This window comes from Chelonia mydas, chromosome 8 (genome assembly GCF_015237465.2).
Source record: "Chelonia mydas isolate rCheMyd1 chromosome 8, rCheMyd1.pri.v2, whole genome shotgun sequence".
Lineage (NCBI taxonomy): Eukaryota > Metazoa > Chordata > Testudines > Cheloniidae > Chelonia > Chelonia mydas.
The window spans coordinates 95470055-95490997 of NC_057854.1; the positions used below are offsets into that span (position 1 = coordinate 95470055).

A 20943-nucleotide genomic window follows, 5' to 3' on the forward strand; every position below is an offset into this window, starting at 1 on the left:
CCCCTCTCATTCCTGGCCCCAGCCCCTTCAGCTTTGCGCCTGCGCGTGCGTTGAGCTTGGAGCCGCGTCCTCTTGTGGAGTGGCGGCGAGCGCGCGCCTCCTGAGGGTCTCCTGGGGCCGGGCGTGCCGGGCAGGGTAGGCCAGTCACGCCGTGTGCGGGGGCGGAGGCCGGGTGTCGCCTCTGTCCCCTCCCCGCAGCCGGCCCAGGCCCCGTTGCCCCGCCTCGCGGGGGAGGGAGTCGGTTATTTACATGGCGCTGCCCGCTGCTTGTCTCCACCCGGCTCCCACCTGGCCCTGACAGGGAGCGCTAGCCGCGGTGCCGGGCTCCAGGTCTGGGAGCTGGGAAGGAACTCGCGCGGGAGGCCGGCTCCTGGGAACGGCTTCCGGGGAGGGACCCCGGAGGGACAGGTTCCTGTACCCGGCTCCCGGGGGGGGGGGAGAACCCGGGGGCGGGGGGTTCCTGTACCCGGCTCCCGGGGGGGGGGGAGAACCCGGGGGCGGGGGGTTCCTGTGCCCGGCTCCGGGGGTGGGGGATTCCTGTACCCGGCTCCCGGGGGGGCGGGGGAGAACCGGGGGCGAGAGGGGACAGGTTCCTGTACCCGGCTCGGGGGGGCGGGGGAGAACCTGGAGGGAGAGGGGACAGGCTCCTGTGCCCGGCTCCAGATCTTGGGAGGGGTTTAGTAATTTGCAGGGTGTTACAGGGTGGTGTCCCTGGTCTGCAGGGTGGGTGTAGTATCCCTGGTGTGGGGATTACAGGGTGGTAACCTGGTCTGGGCGGGTGGGTATAGTAACCCTGGGTTGGTGGTTACAGACTGGTGTCCTTGGTCTGCGGAGTGGATATAGTAATCTGGGGAGGGGGGTTACGGGGTTGGGTATGGTGACCCTGGGGGGTGCTTACAGGGTGGAGTCTTTGGTGTGGAGCTGTAACCTGTGGGGCTACAGGCTGCTGTGCCCAGCTTTCCAACTGGGTTAGGTTGGCTTATAAGCTTCTGTCATGTATCTCAGTTGGATGTCAATGTCTTAACCTATGTATATGTGGGGTTCTTTTTGTGTCCATTAAAGATAGAGTTGTTTGAGATTCATGAGCCGACATGCTTGGGAGAAGACCCAGGAAAAGTCCCCAGGCAAAGGGCCAGGGAGCTGCTGCTGCAAAGCAGGTATAGAAACCTCCTTTCTCACACTATAGTCTGGTTAAAAGCTTGCACACTTGGGGTCCTGCTTTGTGATTCTTCCTTGGGCTAACATGATTCCAGAGTTGCAGGGCATCCTACAAACCTTTCTATACAATTAGTTGTCCTCTGCTTTCCCCACCCTAGTTAGTTTATCTTCTAGTAGCAGAGACTGACATCAATATACCATGCTGATTAAGGCATTAAAAATACAGACTTGCCACAAGACCAAGTTCATCCTGTCACAACATTGTGAACTTTGCCTTGCAACCTGATTATAATACGGTCCTGCTCAAGCTAACATTCAAAATTTTTATAACATCTATCAAGGACAGACCTGTGAAAATCAGAATGGTTAATGACTATCTTAGCGGCACTGGGTGATCCTCTTGGAGAAGAGTAAATCCTGCCACTACTTAGACAAGTAGTTTTAACTTAGTTCTCTCTGTTCTGTGGTTGTTTGTGGACTGGCATTGCTTGTGCTCCACTGTTGTATTTATGACTTCTATCCAGGGGTATTGAGTCCAGATAGGTGTTTGTCTGTGGCTGTTTACAGCAGGTCCGCGTACATTTGAGTAACTATATGTGATAAGTGGATTGTGCTGTGAGGAAATTTTAATCTTAAAATATCAGAAGGTAGTGCCCTACATAAAGTGTGGGAGGAGTCCTTATAGGTGGAACACTTTGTGGGATAGTTACAATTTTAGGAATGCTTGGCTTTGTTGAACTGTGCAAACCTTGGGTATAGTGTGACGGTGTCAGAAGTACAAAGAAGAAGCCAAAGTGCGGAGTCAGGAGAGTATCCTTTCTAAGAAGGGGTGCATCCAGAAATGAGTAGTGAGACACAGGCAGGGAATGAAATTATGAAGGCTTTGAAAATGAAAAGAAGCTTGAGTTGTACTCAGGAGAGGGGAAGCAAATGTGGAGATGAAATAGGAAAACAGCGAGTATCAAGGCAAAACTGGGAGACCTTGGCTTTGGTTTGTCTACACTTGAAAGGTAGACTGGACTGGAGAAAATAGCGAAAATGGGGGGTTACTGGAACAGGAGCTAATGTATTTTTAGTAGAGAAAAAATGGTACGGCTGATCAATTCTCCGTCCATTCCTAAATGAATTCAGATTAGTTGGAGTCAGAGCGCTAAGTGCATAGGAACTGAGTTTAGGTGCTTTTCCCCACCATGTTAGCAATACTTATGTCTTTTCTCGCTATGTGCATGTCAGTGTATTCGTAATGCTACCATTACTTTAGCAATAGAGTTTCAATGTCTAAATTAAAATATATGCATTTTATTTATTTCATTTGGACAAAGAAAAAATACAAAGATCAAAAGAAGGAAAGAAGATTTAAAAGAAATAAATTGTAAATGGATAACCAGTAAATCAAAGGACCTGATCAGTCCTATAGGATCAAAAATAGGAAAAGCATATTTAAATCATCCAGTTCATATCGTGGCAAATGTAAGATTGTTTCCTACAATATCTTCTCCAGTGTCTTTTCCAGCTATAAATGAGCATGTTCTGTAGAGCTCATTTGTGCTTTACAGTGTGCTCGCTGCATTTCTTCCTGGTTCATCGGTCCTGTCCTTGTCTCCCCTCTTTTCCTTCCTTCCTATTTAAAGCACTTGTTTGATATTCATTGACTTCAACAGAAGTGTGGTTTACTGCACACAACAAGGAAGTTGGAGCCAGAACTCCTAGGGTGTGTGTACACAGCAATTAAACACCCGTCAGCTAATGGGCAGTAAATGGGCAGCTAATGGCTGTAAAATTGTGGTGTAGACATTTGGGCTCAGGGAACCTCCCCCTTCGCAGGGTCCTAGAGCTCGGGCTCCAGCCCATGCCTGAATGTGTACACCACAGTTTTACAGCCCTGAGCCCCAGTCAGCTGACCTGGGCTAGCAGCGGGTGTTTAATTGCTGTGTAGATATACCCCTAGATTCTATTGCTGGCTTCACAACTAACTTGCTGTGGGACGGTGGGCAAATCACATATACTTTGGCCTCAGTTTACCCATCTGTAAAAGGTACATAATATTATATAGAGCTTTGCATCTTCAAAGCACTGTATAAACATTTGCTAATCTCCTCCCGCTTCCTTGAGCGGTGGGAAGCAGCATTATCCCCATTTTACAGGTGGTGGGAATGGTATGGGGGGAAGGGGAGAAACTGAGGCATTGAGAGGTAAGATTACTTTTCCAGCATTACTTTTCCATGCAGTGAATCAGAGGCAGAGACAGGATTAGTAAATACGGGCATTCAATCTTGTGCTTCATCCTCTAGGGCAGTGGTTCTCGTGGACCACTTGAAAATTGCTGAGGGTCTCGGCAGACCACTTAATGATCTTTCCAAATGTTGTTTGTGCCATTAGCTAACTATTGTAAAGCGCGTTGGATAAAAGCACTATATAAAAAAAAACCTTAATAATAATAAACTTTTTTTTGTTCTACAAATAAAAGCACACAACTCATATTTTAATATCAGTAGTCTGACCTTTCTAATGCGATAGATGTACCCTCTCTCCCCTGCAATGGCAGCTCCCAAGCTGGGGCTGGGAAAGAGGGGGATCTCTCCCCACCACTGCAGCCGCAGCCCTGGAGCTGGGGAAGGTCACTTCTTTCTCTGGCCATCGCAGCCCTGCACGTCCCAAATTGCCCCCACCCCCTCTTCTCATCCCACTGCCCCCTTCCACCTACCCCATTCCCCCCAAGGCCACCACCTCATCTTACATGTGCATGTTCTCCAGGGTCCAGGCACCCACACTAATTAGATGTGTGGCCCTTCATTCTCTCATGCGGCCACCCAGGCGCGCACCTTAGAGGGAACTACATGGACCACCTGAATGGAGCCAGTGGTCTGCGGACCACAGTTTGAGAACCTCTGCTCTAGGGCCTTGTCTGCACTACACAGTTTTGTCGACAAAATAGTGGAGGTGTACGCACTGCAGTACTCCTTCTGCTGACAAAACTCTCCTGCTTTGCCAACAAAATAAAACCACCTTGACGAGAAGTTTTTGCGGAAAAGTTATATTGACAAAATATCATTGTAGACACCACGCTTTGTTATGACACTGTCAATGGCCTCCAGGAGGTGTCCCACAATAATGCCAATTCTGAGTGCTCTGGTCAGCAGTTTGAACTCCGCTGCCTTGCACCCAAGTACACAGGCATCTGCTCCTCCCTCTTTGAAGGTCCAGGAATTTTTGAAATTCCACTTCCTGTTTGCTCTGCATGGAGAGCTCACATTGCATCCTCCCAGCTGACCATGGCACCTCCACGCAGCAAGTGCTCTCTCACTTGGAGCACACCTGAGCTGTTGGATCTGCTGGCACTATGGGGAGAGGAGGCTGTGCAGTTCCAGCTCTGCTCCAGCTGTAGGAACTTTGATACCTACAGTCAGATTTCTCGTGGCTTGTTGGATAAGGGACACGCATCAGTGCCGTGAAAACATAAAGGAGCTGAGGCAGGCATACCAGAAGGCACGGGAGGCCAACTGTTGCTCTGGTGTCGTGCCAAAGACCTACCACTTCTATAAGGAGCTGGACGCTATCATTGGCGACAAACCCACCTCCACTGCCAAGAGCCCCATGGATACACCTTGCTGCTATCCAGGTTTCCTGTGCAAGGCTTCATGAGCCAAGGGAATAAGGGGCGTGCTGGGTCTCCCAGGATCACTATGGGCATTTCAACATCCTCCACTGGAATCTTCTGATCTGGAAAGAAAGTCTCTGCTTACAGCTTTCTGTACAGACCTGTGTTCCTGAAAATACATGCATCATGCACTTCCCGGACCACCCCGCTTTCATGTCAGTGGAACACCTTCAGTATCATAGAGAAATACCCCTTTCTATTGATGTACTCCATTGCAAGGTGATCCGGTGCCAAAATTGGAGTATGTGTTCCATCTATTGCCCCTCCACAGTTAGGGAATCCCATTGCTGCAAAGCCATCCAATATTTCACGCACATTGCCAAGAGTCACAGTCCTTTGTAGCAGAAGGCGATTAAGGGCCTTGTACACTTATGTTAATGCAGCCCCAACGGTGAACTTCCTGACTCCATACTGATTTGTGACTAACTGGTAGCAGTCTGGAGTCACTGACTTCCACACAGTGATTGCCACACTCTTCTCCACTGAGAGGGCAGCTCTCATTTTGGTGTCCTTGCACCGCATTGCTGGGTCGAGCTCCGCACACAGTTCCAGGAAGGTGGCTTCTGCCTCCAGAAGTTCTGCTGTCACTGCTCGTCATCCCAGACCTGCATAAAGATGTGAGCCCACCACTTAGTGCTTGTTTCCTGCACCCAGAAGTGATGGTCCACTGTGTTCCGTTGCTTCATGAATACCAAAAGTAATCTGGTATTGTTTCTTTCCATGGTACGCAGCAGGTCAGACAACTCTGAGATTCCTGTTCATATTGGGTGCTCATTATATTCTACATGACCAGCTGCAATGTGTTCATAACAGTGACCACAACTGTAGAAAGCAGTGGAAGATCCATCCTTTCAAACAGGGATGGTATGTGCACAGTAAACAGGGGCTGTTGAAAAATGCTGCAAAATGTAGTTGGAAGCCCATGGAATGCTGGGACAGAAAAAACTGCATCATGGGATGTTGAGCCCGCATTCATGATGCACTATGATCCACTCCGCCTTCCCACAACTAGCGGTTGGCGGGCCCACGGTGCACTGCTCTCACTTTCGATGCTAGAGCACCAATAGTGGACACGCTCTGCCGACAGAAGGAGCATTGTATGAACATGCACAAGTGATGTAATTATGCCAGTTTTTGATTGTCGGCTTAACTTGCATCGACTTTGGTTTAACACCACTCAAAGAACTGGGGTTACTATGTCGGCATAACAGGACACTTTAAACACATGTTTACACATGTAAACATGTGCTAATAGGTCAACACAAGACTGCTTATCTCGACCTAACTTATATATATGAGGCCTATGATTGTCTTCTTGGTTGAACAAAAGATATTACCTCTTTCACCTTATCAAAGTAATACATTTTTCTGTATCTATAAAAGTCTATAGAAACAAATGATACGCTTCATTGTTTATGCATCACATATGATGATACATTCTTCAAGAAGGCTGCACTTTGGATTGTGCAGCATTATTTTTGTTTACAGTAGAATTTCTTTATGTAGTTTTAGGTAAAAGCTAAGCAACAGTAAACCTTTTTTTGTCCTTATCATTTTGGGCTGTGACTCGTCAACTTTTCTAAGTTCTGTGGGACAAAACTATGATGGGAAACATTTGGTATTTCAGTGGTTGACATTTCGGAGTCAGTACTGGACAAGTGTTGCAGTGTCCTGGATTACTGTACTTATGAAGGTTCCATCTTTTAGATAGAGAAAACAGAAGTCCTCACCCTTGTTTGTTAAAGTCCTTTGGCACTTTTTGCAGCAGTAGGGGAGTTTACCCCAGTGTTTTAGTCAAATGCTAATTTATATAATATTCTTCTTACTCAATTCAACCTGTAGTTTCCGTTGCCTATAATAGTATTTGCTTCCTGTTCTAAACAGCTGTGTATTGGTGCAGTACAGTGTTAAACTGTTGCTGATTCTACACCAGAGGTGGCTGCACGTCAGTGGATGAAATGATTCCTTTGTGTATATAGTTTACAAAGTGATATGGGACCTTTTGAGGTGAAATGTGTGGATATGTATGAAAGTTCAAGATGAAATCTTAGCTGTGCCCAAGTTTAGAATACCTGGGTAATATGAGGAGGAATAATCAAATATATTTCATAGCTTCTGTTAAGACTTGCTAAGCAGAAAATTTCTTTTACCTTGTTATTTCAAATACCAGTTAGACCTATTTATAAGGATTCAGCTTGATTAAGTGCAGGCCTGTCGTAAATATAAAGGGAAGGGTAAACACCTTTCTGTATACAGTGCTATAAAATCCCTCCTGGCCAGAGGCAAAACCCTTTCACCTGTAAAGGGTTAAGAAGCTAAGGTAACCTAGCTGGCACCTGACCCAAAATGACCAATGAGAGGACAAGATACTTTCAAATCTGGAGGGGGGGACACAAAGTGTTTGTCTGTCTGTCTGGGATGCTTTTGCCAGGAACAGATCAGGAATGCAGACTTACAACTCCTGTTAAGTTAGTAAGTAATCTAGCTAGAAATGCGTTAGATTTCCTTTTGTTTAATGGCTGGTAAAATAAGCTGTGTTGGATGGAATGTATATTCCTGTTTTTGTATCTTTTTGTAATTTAAGTTTGGCCTAGAGGGATTCTCTATGTTTTGAATCTGATTACCCTGTAAGGTATTTACCATCGTGATTTTACAGAGGTGATTCTTTTACCTTTTCTTTAATTAAAATTCTTCTTTTAAGAACCTGATTGCTTTTTCATTGTTCTTAAGATCCAAGGGTTTGGGTCTGTGTTCACCAGTACAATTTGGTGAGGATTCTTATCAAGCCTTCTCCGGGAAAGGGGGTGTAGGGCTTGGGGGGATATTTTGGGAAGAAGATGTCTCTAAGTGGGCTCTTTCCCTGTTCTTTGTTTAAAACGCTTGGTGGTGGCAGCATACGGTTCAAGGACAAGGAAAGTTTGTACCTTGGGGAAGTTTTTAACCTAAGCTGGTAAGAATAAGCTTGGGGGTCTTTCATGCAGGTCCCCACATCTGTACCCTAGAGTTGAGAGTGGGGAAGGAACCTTGACAAGGTCTGAGAGGGGATTTATTCTCTGCTTCTCAAAAGAGGTGTATCTGGTTTCAGTTATGTGTATATCTTGTCTGTGTTATATAGCTAGCCAAAATTACAGGGGATTGTGGTTAAAAACTCCTAGCCAGAACCCACGTTATCTTTGAATTCAGAATGCACTGAGATGTTTAAATAACCCAGGTGATATGATGTGATTGAGTGACTTCTCTGTTCTTACTAGAATATTTTCCTTTGGTTCCAGCTGGGGCTCTTGGTAGATTTCAATCCTGAAGCAATGTTGCTGGATATAGAGGATGGTGGTGGTGATGAGGATCTAGAAGCGGAGCTTGCTGCTATCACAGGAGAGAAGGTGACAGAAGGGAAGTCAAACCCCAAACGGAAAAGTAAGTCATTGTTCCTGGTTCTTGCTGCCTGAAGAGCTGTGTTATTTATGTAAATAAAAGGGACATGATTTTACAAATCATACTTCCTTCTGGATTTTTTTTCCCCTACGGTTGTTACTTGTAACACCTAAGATTACTATGTAACTCAGAGATTAGAGAAATATTTTTCTGTATTGTCTGCTTTACAGTGAAGGATTTAAAATGTAGTCGGGGTGTGCACAAGGGGAGGAAGCAGGGGCACTGGCCCCCACAAAAATCTGCATGTATTCCTGAGGCCCAGAGAGGGAGGAAGCAGCAGGGGGTTTGGCTGCCGGCTGAGCTCCTCCTCTCCCTATCCTTACAGCTACAGCCTGCTGCTTCTCCTTCCCTGCTGTTGGAGTCCCACATGTTGCCTCTGCCTTCAGCCCCTGACTCACCTCAGCAGGCGTCTGTAAAGCAGGCAGCAGCACTGGGACTCCAGAAGCAGGGAAAGAGAACCAGCAGGCTGCAGCTGTAGGGGTTGGGGGAGGACCCTGCAGCCAGCTGCCCTGCTGCTTCCTCCCTGCCCAGGCTGCAGGAACACAGAGAGTACTGCTGCAGAGAGAGCTGCTTCCTCCTTGCTTCAGGGTGTCCCTGCCAGAGGTGTCCCAAGAAATGGGAGGTAGGGTCACACGAACCTTTCATTTGTGTGTGTTTAACCTGCCCCTCCAAAAGTATTTAAATTTAAATTCCTGGGCACGCCCCTGAGATGCTCAAAGAGTATATTAAGAGGTGACTTGATCATGGTATTTAAATACCTTCTGTGACATTCCCCAGGGTACAATCTGGACTGTTGAACAGCTGTGTCCCCTCAGTTCTCTAGCCTGGGGTGCCTTTTACACTGCTTTGCAGTCAGAAGAGCTACTCCTGACCTGCTCACACAGCCTTTAGTATGTAAAATCGCTCCCAGCTGAATACATGAATGCTCTCCCAGCCATCCATGAATTACATACAGGGCCACACCCTCACAGTCTTAGCCCCAGCTTTGTTCCCCAGAAATGTGTGTCTTGCACTGCTCAGTATTTTTCTGGACAGTGTAAGCTCACAGTAAGTACATCATTTCAACACTGGGTAATGATTATGCAGCAACCTTGTCATCCTAAGTAGAGATTCCCTAACACTTCAATCCAAGCACGCTGGTGTAGATAAAACAGTAAAACAAGTTTATTAACTGGAAAAAGATAGATTTGAAGTGATATGGCATAAAAGCAGAATTGATTACAAAAGAAATAAAAAGATAAAACCACAAGCTAATACCTAAATGAACGTAAAAGCAAAATGTCTCTCTCACCGTACATTGTAAGAACACACATGTAGGATTTCCTTTCAGCTAGGGACCCTTCCGCCAGTTCAGCATTCTTCAGATATTTGTTGATGCCATGGGCAGAGAGGTGAGAGGAAGAGAGGCGTGATGTGGAGGTCACTGTCTCCTTATTTTTATATCCTCCTCCTCTCTGAGGATTACCCCATGGCAGTGTATAGACAAACAGATCCCTGTATACCTGGGATTCCAACGGTCTCTGGGATGAAAAGTAAATTTCTTGTTTATACCTTCTCCCCTGCTGGTGAATAGCCAGTTAAGCAGGTAATGGTCCTTTAGCACCTTGCTGGCATGCTGGTGTTTCTTTGTCTCTGAGAAATTGGTTTGTGGATGTTACCCAGAACTACAACATATTTCAGTAACAATTATATAGCAAAATCTCATAATTTTACATGCAGTGTTACACACATTTCAACCAGAAAATAATAATCAGCAGATTGAGTTTTCAAATGATACCTCACAAGGCATACCTTATACAGAATATATCATAATCATATAAAAATGGTGAACATGGGGCATAGGGTGTCTCACTTACATAGAGAGAAGATTTTTGAGAGTAGAGGGCTCTTTAATTTAGCGTACAAAGGCATACCAAGATCAAGTGGCTGGAAGTTGAAGCTATATAAACTGAGACTGGAAATAAGGTGCCGTTTTTTTTAACAGTGAGGGAACAGGATAGTTACCAAGAGGTGTGGTGGCCTGTCGATCACTTGCAATCTTTACATCAAGACTGGGTTCTTTCTAGAAAATATGCTGTAGCTCAGCGAGAAGTTATTGACATGATGTAGGAATTACTGGGTAAAATTCTTTGCAATGTGTTATGCAGGAGGTTAGACTAGATTATTAAAATGGGCCTTTCTGACCTTAAATGAAGTCTGGAAACCTGTGAGTTTGTTTACTTGGTGTATTTGACAGCATTTGTGTATAATCCGTTTAATTGTTTCTTGTACTGTCATTTTCCTATGCTGTTTGTGCGGTACTTTCACACAACAACAAAGGAGACGAAAATTTATAAATACACAGGAAAATGTGATTGTAAAATCACAATAGTAATTGGTAGGAAGACTCAGAGGCAAGTGTGTAGTACCTGAAACTAAATTTAATTCATTTTGATACTGACTAGATTTCAAGGTAATAGTTACCCTTTAAGAGTAATGAATGCAGAAGATTTTAAAGTATTTGAAATAAGCTGATGTGGCTGTTTCTTCAGCCTGTTCCCTTTTTAAATCTTTCTTTTAATAGAAATTCTGTTGGATCAAAGTACAATTGTATATTTTTTTAAAAACTGGCCATCAAATAAAAAATCCTGTTGATTGAATTAAAGAATCCTATAACTGACTTCTCCTTTCTAGCTCTTATAACTAATGACTTTTAGAAAGCATTAAATAAAGGTCTTCATCAGTAATCCTGATAATACCCTGAGACTAAGGGAACGTGTTCTAGATCTGCGTATGAGGAGATAGATGCCCTTTGTGTCATCAAATCCACTGTTTCTCTCTTTGAGTTTCCTGTGGGTACTTTCAGCCACACTGGGTTTTAATTTTTATCTTTTTGTCACTATTGCCTGTATAACGTATAGGTAAGGTCTGGTTGTTTGAGCATAAGTCTGGGAACCAGGAACTTCTGAGTTCTACTTCCATCTCTGACACAGACTCTTTCTTTGGAGCTCATGAAGTCACTTAACATTTTTTTTTCACTTTTCCTCATCTGTAGAATGAAGGTTAATCCTCAACATCTCTGTAAGGTTTTATGAGTCAGTATTCGTTATGCCCACTGAAGGTATCAAATGTTTTCCTCAGGTGTGAGCAGCACATTTGTCAGCAGTGGCATTGCTTGAGCATTGCATCCCTGTTTTTCTGGAATTAAGGCTATAGGTGAAATCCTACTGTTATTTTCACTTGTATGACCGAGGGCAGAATCTGACCCATGTCTGTGCAGGAGGAAGAATAAGACTAGTTTAAACAGGGTGTAGGCAGTGGTGGGGAAGAAGGCACATATTTGGGAATGAACATAGAATATAAAATGGAGCAATTAGGAGAGATGGCTGGACAGAAGGCAGAATGAGCATAGGTGGAGGTGAGATCAGAGGGTTAAGTAGGGGAGGAGCTGGGTAGAGTTTTCAACAAGAGGATTAGAACTGGAAGCTTAAACAGAAGTAGAAGAGGAGGGGACCAGTGGCCAGTGAGGAGATGAGAAGAAGAGAACTTGCTCAGACAGTAAGAGAGGAAGATGATCAGAACAGTAGCATCTTGGGTAGGCAGAGGGGGAATAAGGGGCAACATTCTCTGACTGGTGTGACAGATCTAAATTCCAATATTCAGCTTGGCTTGTGGCACTCCTATGGATTGAAGAGGGGAAGCCTTCCCCAATGGCAGCGTGTTTTGGTTTGCAGCACTTATTTTGTATGCTATGAATTATGAGGCCGTTTGTTAGTGCTACGAAGCTGAAGGGGAAAGCCTGTCTGGTGGCAAAGATTCTTTGTCAATCTTAAACAAACAAACAAAATCTGTTTACTGTTCTGAGATGTTGTTCACACTTTTCGCTTTGGTAGCAAGCAAAAGGTTTGTGTTGCTCATTGTGTATCTGGTATTGGGTTAGTAGTGAATTATTATTTTTTCAGTTCTCCTGCTGGACTCTGGTGTCTTTATCTATTCTCTGCAGATGAGAGCTGCCTGGAATTGATTAATATGTGCACAGTTTAAACAGAGAAGACAGATGATTTTTTGGGTAAAGAAGTGAACTAGGACTCGAGATTTAGGTTCAGTTCCGCACTCTGCCAGGGAATTCTGGTGATCTTGGCCTAGTCACTGAGGTCCCAAGTGGACCCCTGAAATTGCTCAGAGACCCATTGATTTAAATGTTTTACACCTGTGTGCAGGGGTCACCTATGTGGTTCTTTTTGCATGATTGGGCCTAAAACTCTCTGTGACTCAGTTCTTCACCTATAAAATTGAATTTATTCCTTTTCCGCACACTTTGTCTCTGGTCTATTTACTCAGTAAACTCTCTGTAGTGATTGTTTCTTGCTTTGTTTATGAACAGCACCCAGCACAATGAGGCCCTGATCTCAGATGGGGCCATTAGGTTCTACTGCAATACAAATAGTAAAAATATTTCAGGATTTGGAAGAAAATTGAAATAGAGAAATGTTTGAAGGTGAATGTATTAGGAAGTGTAATGTTGAGGATCTATGGTATGGATACTTTGTGCATCATGAGCCGAAAGGGGATCATGTTGCATGAAGGCTACTAAGAGTTTGTCTTCACTGCAGAGTTAACTTGAGTTATAATACCAGTGTTACACCTAACTCAAGTCCCATCCATGTACAAAAACCCTTAACTGGAGTGTGGTGATGCTTTTAACTCAAGTTGGCTGGCCCATCAAGAAATATGGAACACAACTCCAGTTAGCACAACATGTCAACTACTAAAACAATTACTGTGCAGCTCACGCATTATTTCTCGGTGTGGCTGCTCTCACTCAAGCTCGGTTAAGTCAACTCTGCACTGGAGGCATAGCTTCTGAAACCTGTGGCTTAATAAGTACAGTTAAGGGTGCACGTTCAAGTGGCAGCAGCTAGTTTCATTTGTTTTAAGTTACAAGTTGCTCTAAGCAACTCATATTCTTATGTAAGGCTTGATTCTGCTATGTCCAATGTGGGTGTAAGTCAGGAGTAAATGGAGTTACACCAGGGTATAACAAGCGTGAGGTAGGAGCCAGGCATCTCAAGTTGTCCTACCTGAATATTTTATACCTTGCTCCTTCATAGTTGTAAATCTGGCTGTTTCCAATATTGTAAATGCTTAGGAAGTTTTAAAATGTACTTTTACCTCCTTTTGCAGTGTTGTTTTAGCCATGCTGGTCCCAGGATGCTAGAAAGACAAGATGGGTGAGATTATATCTTTTTTTATTGGACCAACTTCTGTGGTGGAAGCATGTGTCTTTCACCAATAGAAGTTGGTCCAATAAAAGATATTACATCACCCACCTTGCCTCTCTTTTACTTCCTACTGACTCTGGGTTGCAGAGGCCGTTATTTGACAAGGGGACAAGGAAAATGAATAGTTTGAATCTGTTTCTGTAGTGCAAATGAGAGCACAGAGGGTGAGCATGTGTTTTATGGAGCACGGAGAGAATCTGGTCAGGTTGCAATTTCTAGCATACAGACTTCTGCCTATCCCTGTGGAAATCTGCATGTTCGCTGTCCTCTGGAGAATGTTATTAAACACAACTGGGCAAGAAAAATGCACTAGATATAACAAGGGAAGTAGAGTAGAGGCACATTTCAGGGTACACAGACCCCTTGTTCTTGTGGAGGAAGACTAAATTTTCTAGAAATAAAATTCCTTTTGACCATAAGTACTGTTGACAATAATAGTCTCCATGATTCAATTTACTCTTAAAAGAAAAAGAAAAGCTCTCTCATGTGTAACTGAAATTCCTGCCAGTTGTCAAAGCTACAGAATTATCAAGTTGTATGCCTGAACTCCTGATCTGCTGTGGGGAGCTTTAGACTGCATGTTCTCTCCCTCGTCCCCCTCACCCACATATTTCTATAGGTGGCACTAAACATCACATTTTCCTTCAGACAATCTGCAACACAATGTAGTGAAAATGCAACAGAGGAGGGAGAACATGTGGTCAAGTGGAGCAGAGGTGGGTGGACCAGAGGAAGAGAGCAGAGACGACAAAATAAATCAAAACCAGGGAAATACACAGAAAGGGAAAAAAGGAAGAAGCATAGAACAGAGAGAGGAAAACAAAGTACTAGAAAGACAGAAAATGTACCAGGAGGTGGAGTGACAGGACAAAGGAGGTGGAGCAGAAGGCACTGATCAATGGCAAGTGGTAGGGCTTCAGCCAAAAAAGGCCTGGGAATTACTTCACCAGCTTTACTGTCTTGCTGACTAGAAACAAAAATGGCCTATAGTTGAAAGGGAGAAGTGACAAGTGAACTCACAGTTAGTTTCCAAACAGTATACTCATAATTTAGGTTTGCACCATCCAACAGTATGCTAGATCCTCTTGGCTTGTCTCTTCTTGGTTGCCTTCTCCAGCCCCTCTGCCCATGGATCATATTGAAAAGATGGCTGCGGAGTGCATGAAGGACCTGAATGAAGAGGAAGAGACGGAGGAGGATGAAGGTTTGGAGGAGGATACGGATCTTTTGGTATGTACTTTCTGCCAGTGGAATTCAGACTATCATGGAGTAAGTTCTGTGAGCAACAAAGCCTCTCAACTTTTTAAAGGGAAATTAAGACATGGAAAACTTACAGCTGATTTAAACGTTTTTGAATGGTCGGACCCTGTCCATACCAAGGTGAGACCAGTACCTGACTACAAATGTGTGTGTGTGTGTGTGTGAATATGGTTCTTGGAGGAGGTGGGGGGGAGAGGAAAATCACAGTCCACAGCCTTTTAGCAATCATTCTACTTAGTTATGGCTAGGACACTTTTGCTCTGAGTGTGGCCAGGGCCTAATAACCGTATCATTGAGCTAAAATGATTTTTGTGTTGTGTGTGACTGGATTGTATGGAGGGGGCACGAAACTACACTTATTACGGTCATTAGTGAAGGGTGACTATTTGGAGGTTTGAAGATGGGATTTAGATAACTGCTGAAAAAAGATCCTTCTCTTAGCTACTGCATGTTCTTCAGTCCTCAAACAGAGAACTACCCAACAAAAGGGTTGTGTAAGAGACCGTAGCACTGTATGTTGGACTGTGAGCTTCCCCAGGAATTGCCTTCATATTGTGCCTGAGCATTTCCACTCATGGCCAGAACCAGAGTATGTGGAGGCAGCTGCAAAACAAATTGAAATTAGGTAAGGCAGGAGAAGTTCAGGGACATCAAAGACTGTTTGAGGTTTAACTCTAGGTTCTGGAGCCAGGAGGTACATGCTTTCTCTAGACCAGCTTTCTCACCCCTGTTGATTATCACTTGTCAGTGTCCCATGGAGGTGTGTTACCCTTGACACAAATTGGTAGATAAGCTACATTGAAACATTGCCTTGGGTAAAAGGCTTCAGGACCTGAATCATTCTTTTCACTCTGGCAGTGGGGAGGTGCTTTAGTTCCTGCAATATCAGTTCACGTGGTACCGAAAGCAGAGCATGCTTTACAGTAACTACCTCACTGATTCTTGCTGTAGGCAGAGTTGCAGGAGGTTCTGGGCAAGCAAGACGAAACAGGAAGTGGTGAGAATGAAACGGTAGCGATGGAGGTGCTAGCAGCTCCACCAGTAATACAGCAGCAACCTGAAATGCAGGCAGAGGTAAGAAAGAGATGTGTGGTTGACTTGGAGTTCCACTGATATATTCTCATTATGCAATTTATAAGATGACAAGCTCACTTTATATTCTGTCTTATTTTGTACATCTGTATGTTTCCTGGTGGGAGCTGACACTATATTGATATAGTTAGATTTCATCTTGCATTGTTCTTAGGGTGATGTGTGCAGACTTCCTTTGTACAGCTTACAGCTCTGCTATTGCTCCTTAATCCCCTTTGTAGCATTCTTGTTATGAGTCTTGAAACTCCAAGCAGTTCTGCTATGCTACACTACACATAATAGTAGTAATACCTAGTTCTTATATAGGTTTCAGAGTAGCCGCCATATTAGTCTGTATTCGCAAAAAGAAAAGGAGCACTTGTGGCACCTTAGAGACTAACCAATTTATTTGAGCATAAGCTTTTGTGAGCTACAGCTCACTTCATCGGATGCATAAAGTGGAAAGTACAGTGAGGAGATTTTATATATAGACACAGACCATGAAAAAATATACATTGTAAGGAGAAATATACATTGTAAGAAGGCCAATGGCACTTTGGGATGTATAAGTAGGGGCATAGCCAGCAGATCGAGGGACGTGATCGTTCCCTTCTATTCGACATTGGTGAGGCCTCATCTGGAGTACTGTGTCCAGTTTTGGGCCCCACTCTACAAGAAGGATGTGGAAAAATTGGAGAGAGTCCAGTGAAGGGCAACAAAAATGATTAGGGGTCTGGAACACATGACTTATGAGGAGAGGCTGAGGGAACTGAGATTGTTTAGTTTGCAGAAGAGAAGAATGAGGGGGGATTTGATAGCTATTTTCAACTACCTGAGAGGTGGTTCCAAAGAGGATGGTTCTAGACTGTTCTCAGTGGTAGAAGATGACAGGACAAGGAGTAATGGTCTCAAGTTGCAGTGGGGGAGGTTTAGGTTGGATATTAGGAAAAACTTTTTCAATAGGAGGGTGGTGAAACCCTGGAATGCGTTACCTAGGGAGGTGGTAGAATCTCCTTCCTTAGAAGTTTTTAAGCTCAGGCTTGACAAAGCCCTGGCTGGGATGATTTAATTGGGGATTGGTCCTGCTCTGAGCAGGGAGTTGGACTAGATGACCTCCTGAGGTCCCTTCCAACCCTGATATTCTATGATTCTATGAGAGTGATCACTTAAGATGAGCTATTACGAGCAGGAGAGTGGGGTGGGGGGAGAGAAAACCTTTTGAAGTGATAATCAAGGTGGGCCATTTCCAGCACATTTCCAGGAGTTAACAAGAACGTCTGAGGAACGGTGGGGGGGAGAGGAATAAACAAGGGGAAATAGTTTCACTTAGTATAATGACTCAACCACTCCCAGTTTCTATTCAAGCCTAAGTTAGTTGTATCCAATTTGCAAATTAATTCCAATTCAGCAGTCTCTCGTTGGAGTCTGTTTTCGAAGTTTTTTTGTTGAAGGTTAGTCATTTTGAGATCAGAAATCGAGTGTCCAGAGAGATTGAAGTGTTCTCCGACTGGTTTATGAATGTTATAATTCTTGACATCTGATTTGTGTCCATTTATTCTTTTATGTAGAGACTGTCCAGTTTGTCCAATGTACATGGCAGAGGGGCATTGCTGGCACATGATGGCATATATCACATCGGTAGATGTGCAAGTGAACGAGCCTCTGATAGGGTGGCTGATGCGATTAGGCCCTATGATGGTGTCCCCTGAATAGATATGTGGGCACAGTTGGCAATGGGCTTTGTTGCAAGGATAGTGCTCTTCATTAGTAGATCTCAAAGTGCTTTACAATGGAGGTCAGTATGATTATCATTTTACAGATGGCACAGAGAGGGGAAATGACTTGCCCAAGATCACCCAGCAGGCCGGGGCAGAGCTGGGAATGGCATCCAGGTCTCCTGAGTCTCAGTTGAGAGCTCTATCCACTAGACCATACTGTCTCCCTCCCATGGCCTGTAATATCCTATAATCAAATAAGCAGCGAGATGGTGACTGCTAGCCCTGTGCCTGTTCCACACCAAGAGGTTCTGTTTGTTTTCCCACCCTACCTGGACCTGATACTCCATAGCTGGGTCCGTTGGGTGCAGTTCAGGTTGCAGGGCTCTACTGTACACCACGCACAGAAACCTCAATCCTGATCTCCAGCATCCCAACTATCTACCATCCCAATGTTTTTTGCCCCTCTGCCCCACGCCGAACCTTTTATAAGTGTATCTGAATCCTAACCTGCAGTAGCTGTTGCTGTTTTAATCCTGAGGCCTCTCCTAAGCAGGCTGTCAGTGGTGCTGAGTTATGTAGAATTTCAGAATCTGTTTCTCTATTGAATTTGTCTATCCAGGCAGGTTCTTTGTTCAGTTGTTGCTTTTTTTTCTGTTGTCATACAATACAGATTTCAGGACTTCCGTGCATTGTGCACATTAATAAATAGGGCAAGAGTAGGTCTGTTTAGAGATAATGGCAATAATTACATCAGGAGCCAGCTGACAGGTCAATCTGACAACACAGTGCTTATAAGTAGTGAATGGTAAGTGTTTACTTTTGTTGCTTGTTTCACGGGCAAATCTCAGACTGCAGACTTTCCAGCTTACAAGAGGAGGTAGAAAGAGGAGATCTTGTATTGAAGCCAAGTTGTGAGAATCCTGGAAAGGTGTAAAGTTAACATGGTGAAGAAAACAAACATTCCCACCCCAAAATAACACCCAGCCCACCTGGGCACATGATGTCTGAGAGGCATCAGTGTTCTCCCTCATTTAGTCTTAACCACCCAGTCTCCAATAACCCTGTGGCTGTAAGTTTCCTAAACTACTCCACCCAATTCTCTCTATTGCTCCTTTGATAGGAAGCCCAGAGATGGATCCAGGAAACATTACGGTACAAGTACCCTTCTGTTTCTGAGAAATTTTCCATTTCATCCCTGCTGTCTTGATTCCTGAGCCCAGTCTGTGTGCGTGTGTTTGTACAGAAGGGATATACTTACTTTTCAGTGGTAAGGTGAAGCATGTGTAGTTTGGGAAAGTAAATAATGTACCGCCCCTCCTCCTCCCCCCCCCCCCGCTTTTTTTTTGAGATCACATCTCCTGCTGTTTCCAGTGAATTGCAGCGGATGATAGAGGACAGAATCGCTAACTATAAGGCAGCAATCTCTAATGCAAAGGAGGCAGATGAGAGTGGCAAAGCACGACGGTACGAAAGAGGCCTCAAGGTATGTTGGATTCATTACATATAAACATGATTGTCCTTTTTAGCAAATCATAACTTTTCCACTGACACATGGCATATTTTGTAAGATTTATAGCAATTTTATAATTAGGGCCCTACCAAATTCACGGCCATGAAAAACGCGTCATGGACCCTGAAATCTGGTCTCCTGTGAAGTCTGATCTTTTGTGTGTTTTTATCGTGTAGTATACAGATTTTATGGGGGAGACCAGCATTTCTCAAATTGGGGGCCCTGACCCAAAAGGGAATTTCAGGGGAGTTGCAAGGTTATTTTTGGGGGGGGAGGGTGTCATGGTATTGCCACCCTTACTTCTGCGCTGCCTTCAGAACTGGGTGGCCAGAGAGCAGGAGCTGCTGACTGAGGGCCCAGATCAGCAGGCAGCAGCGCAGAAGTAAGCATGTCAATACCATACCCTGCTATCCTTACTTCTGTGCTGCTGCTGGTGGTGGCTCTGCCTTCAGAGCTGGGCTCCCGTCCAGCAGCCAGCGCTCTCCAGCTGCCCAGCTCTGGAGGCAGCGCTGCTACCAGCAGCAGTGCAGAAGTAAGGGTAGCAGTACCGCAACCCACCTTACAATAATCTTGTCCCCCCCGTCCCCCCCGTCCCCCCCAAAAAAAAAAACAAACTCCTTTTTGGATCAGGACGCCTACAATTACAGCACTGTGAAATTTCAGATTTAAATAGCTGAAATCATTAAATTTATGATTTTTAAAATCCTATAACTGTGAAATTGACCAAAATGGACCGTGAATTTGGTAGGACCCTATTTATAATATTGCTATCAGTAATATTACAAATGGTCACTTATATTCCATACAGTGTCATACAAGGCAATAAGGTGACATTCTATAAATGACATTAGGCACAAGAGGAAGACAAAGGAAAATGTAGGCCCTCTATCTAGTGGGGAAGGAGTGCTCGTAACTGGTGGCATCAAGAAGGCTGAGGTGTTTAATGCCTATTTTGCTTCAGTCTTCACTAAAAAGATTAATGGTGACCGGGTACTCAACACAATAGTGACAAGAAAAGAGAAGGAATGCAAGCCAAAACTGGGAAGAAACAGGCTAAAGAATATTTAGATAAGTTAGAGTTATTCAGGTCTGCAAGGCCTGATGAAATTCATCCTAGGGTACTTAAGGAGCCATCTGAAGCAATCTCAGAACCATTAGCACTTTGAGAACTCATGGAGGATGGGTGAGGTCCAGGAGGACTGGAAAAGGGCAGACACAGTACCTATCTTTTTTTAAACAGGGGAACAAAGAGGACCCAGGGAATTAAAGACCAGTCTGCCAGACTTCAACATCTGGAAAGATACGGGAACAAATTATTAAACAATCATGTTGTAAGCACCTGAATGATGATAGGTTATAGCCTGCATGGATTTGTCAAATCATGCCAAACCAACCTAATTTCCTTCTTTGACAGGGTTACTGGGCTAGTGGGTAGGAGGGAAATCGTAGATGTAATATATTTTGATTTTAATTAGGCTGTTTTGACACAGTTCCACATGACTTTCTCATAAATGTATGTTCTGCTGTGAAGTCCATGTTACTTTTTTGGCTTTGTTGCCTAACCTAGGTGTTAAGTAGCCCCTATAATGGGGATAATGTTTGGTGTTGGGTTAAAGAACTCAGCTGAAATTGGGCTTTGTTACTTAGCAAGGGGACTGTGTAGCTCATGAGTTTGGAAATAAGAGCGGGGGCCTTTCACCTTTCAAAAGCTGGTTCAAATCCAGTTTTGCCTGTTACCATCTGATGGCTGCCTGGGCCATGTGAAATTAATATACAAAATTTAGTTCCATAGTTGGCACTGAATGGCTCACCTTTTGGAAGTCTGAGCCACAAAAGATTGATTGGGCCATAGAGACTGACCTGTCTTCTCATTCC

The 20943-nt window shown here is 44.2% G+C and overlaps 1 protein-coding gene across 13 annotated transcripts in view; it reads left to right on the top strand.

The window, feature by feature from the left end:
* The first annotated feature begins 10 nt into the window (after window positions 1-10).
* The window catches only part of CC2D1B (coiled-coil and C2 domain containing 1B), a 67479-nt gene continuing 46546 nt past the window's right edge, over window positions 11-20943 (top strand). For 3 of the 13 annotated variants that reach the window (XR_005226564.2, XM_037907509.2, XM_043553138.1), the window contains exons 1-6: window positions 11-135; window positions 1063-1157; window positions 8089-8230; window positions 14627-14739; window positions 15721-15843; window positions 18907-19041. Coding sequence is in view for 10 of the 13 variants with exons in the window: in XM_037907509.2 (XP_037763437.1) it covers window positions 1092-1157; window positions 8089-8230; window positions 14627-14739; window positions 15721-15843; window positions 18907-19041 (579 nt within the window). In the remaining 3 variants the exon portion in view is untranslated. Of the gene's footprint in view, window positions 140-163; window positions 331-885; window positions 1158-8088; window positions 8231-14626; window positions 14740-15720; window positions 15844-18906; window positions 19042-20943 lie in introns of those variants that run through there. The other 10 variants (XR_006292766.1, XM_037907508.2, XM_043553140.1 and 7 more) reach the window with 8 other exon arrangements.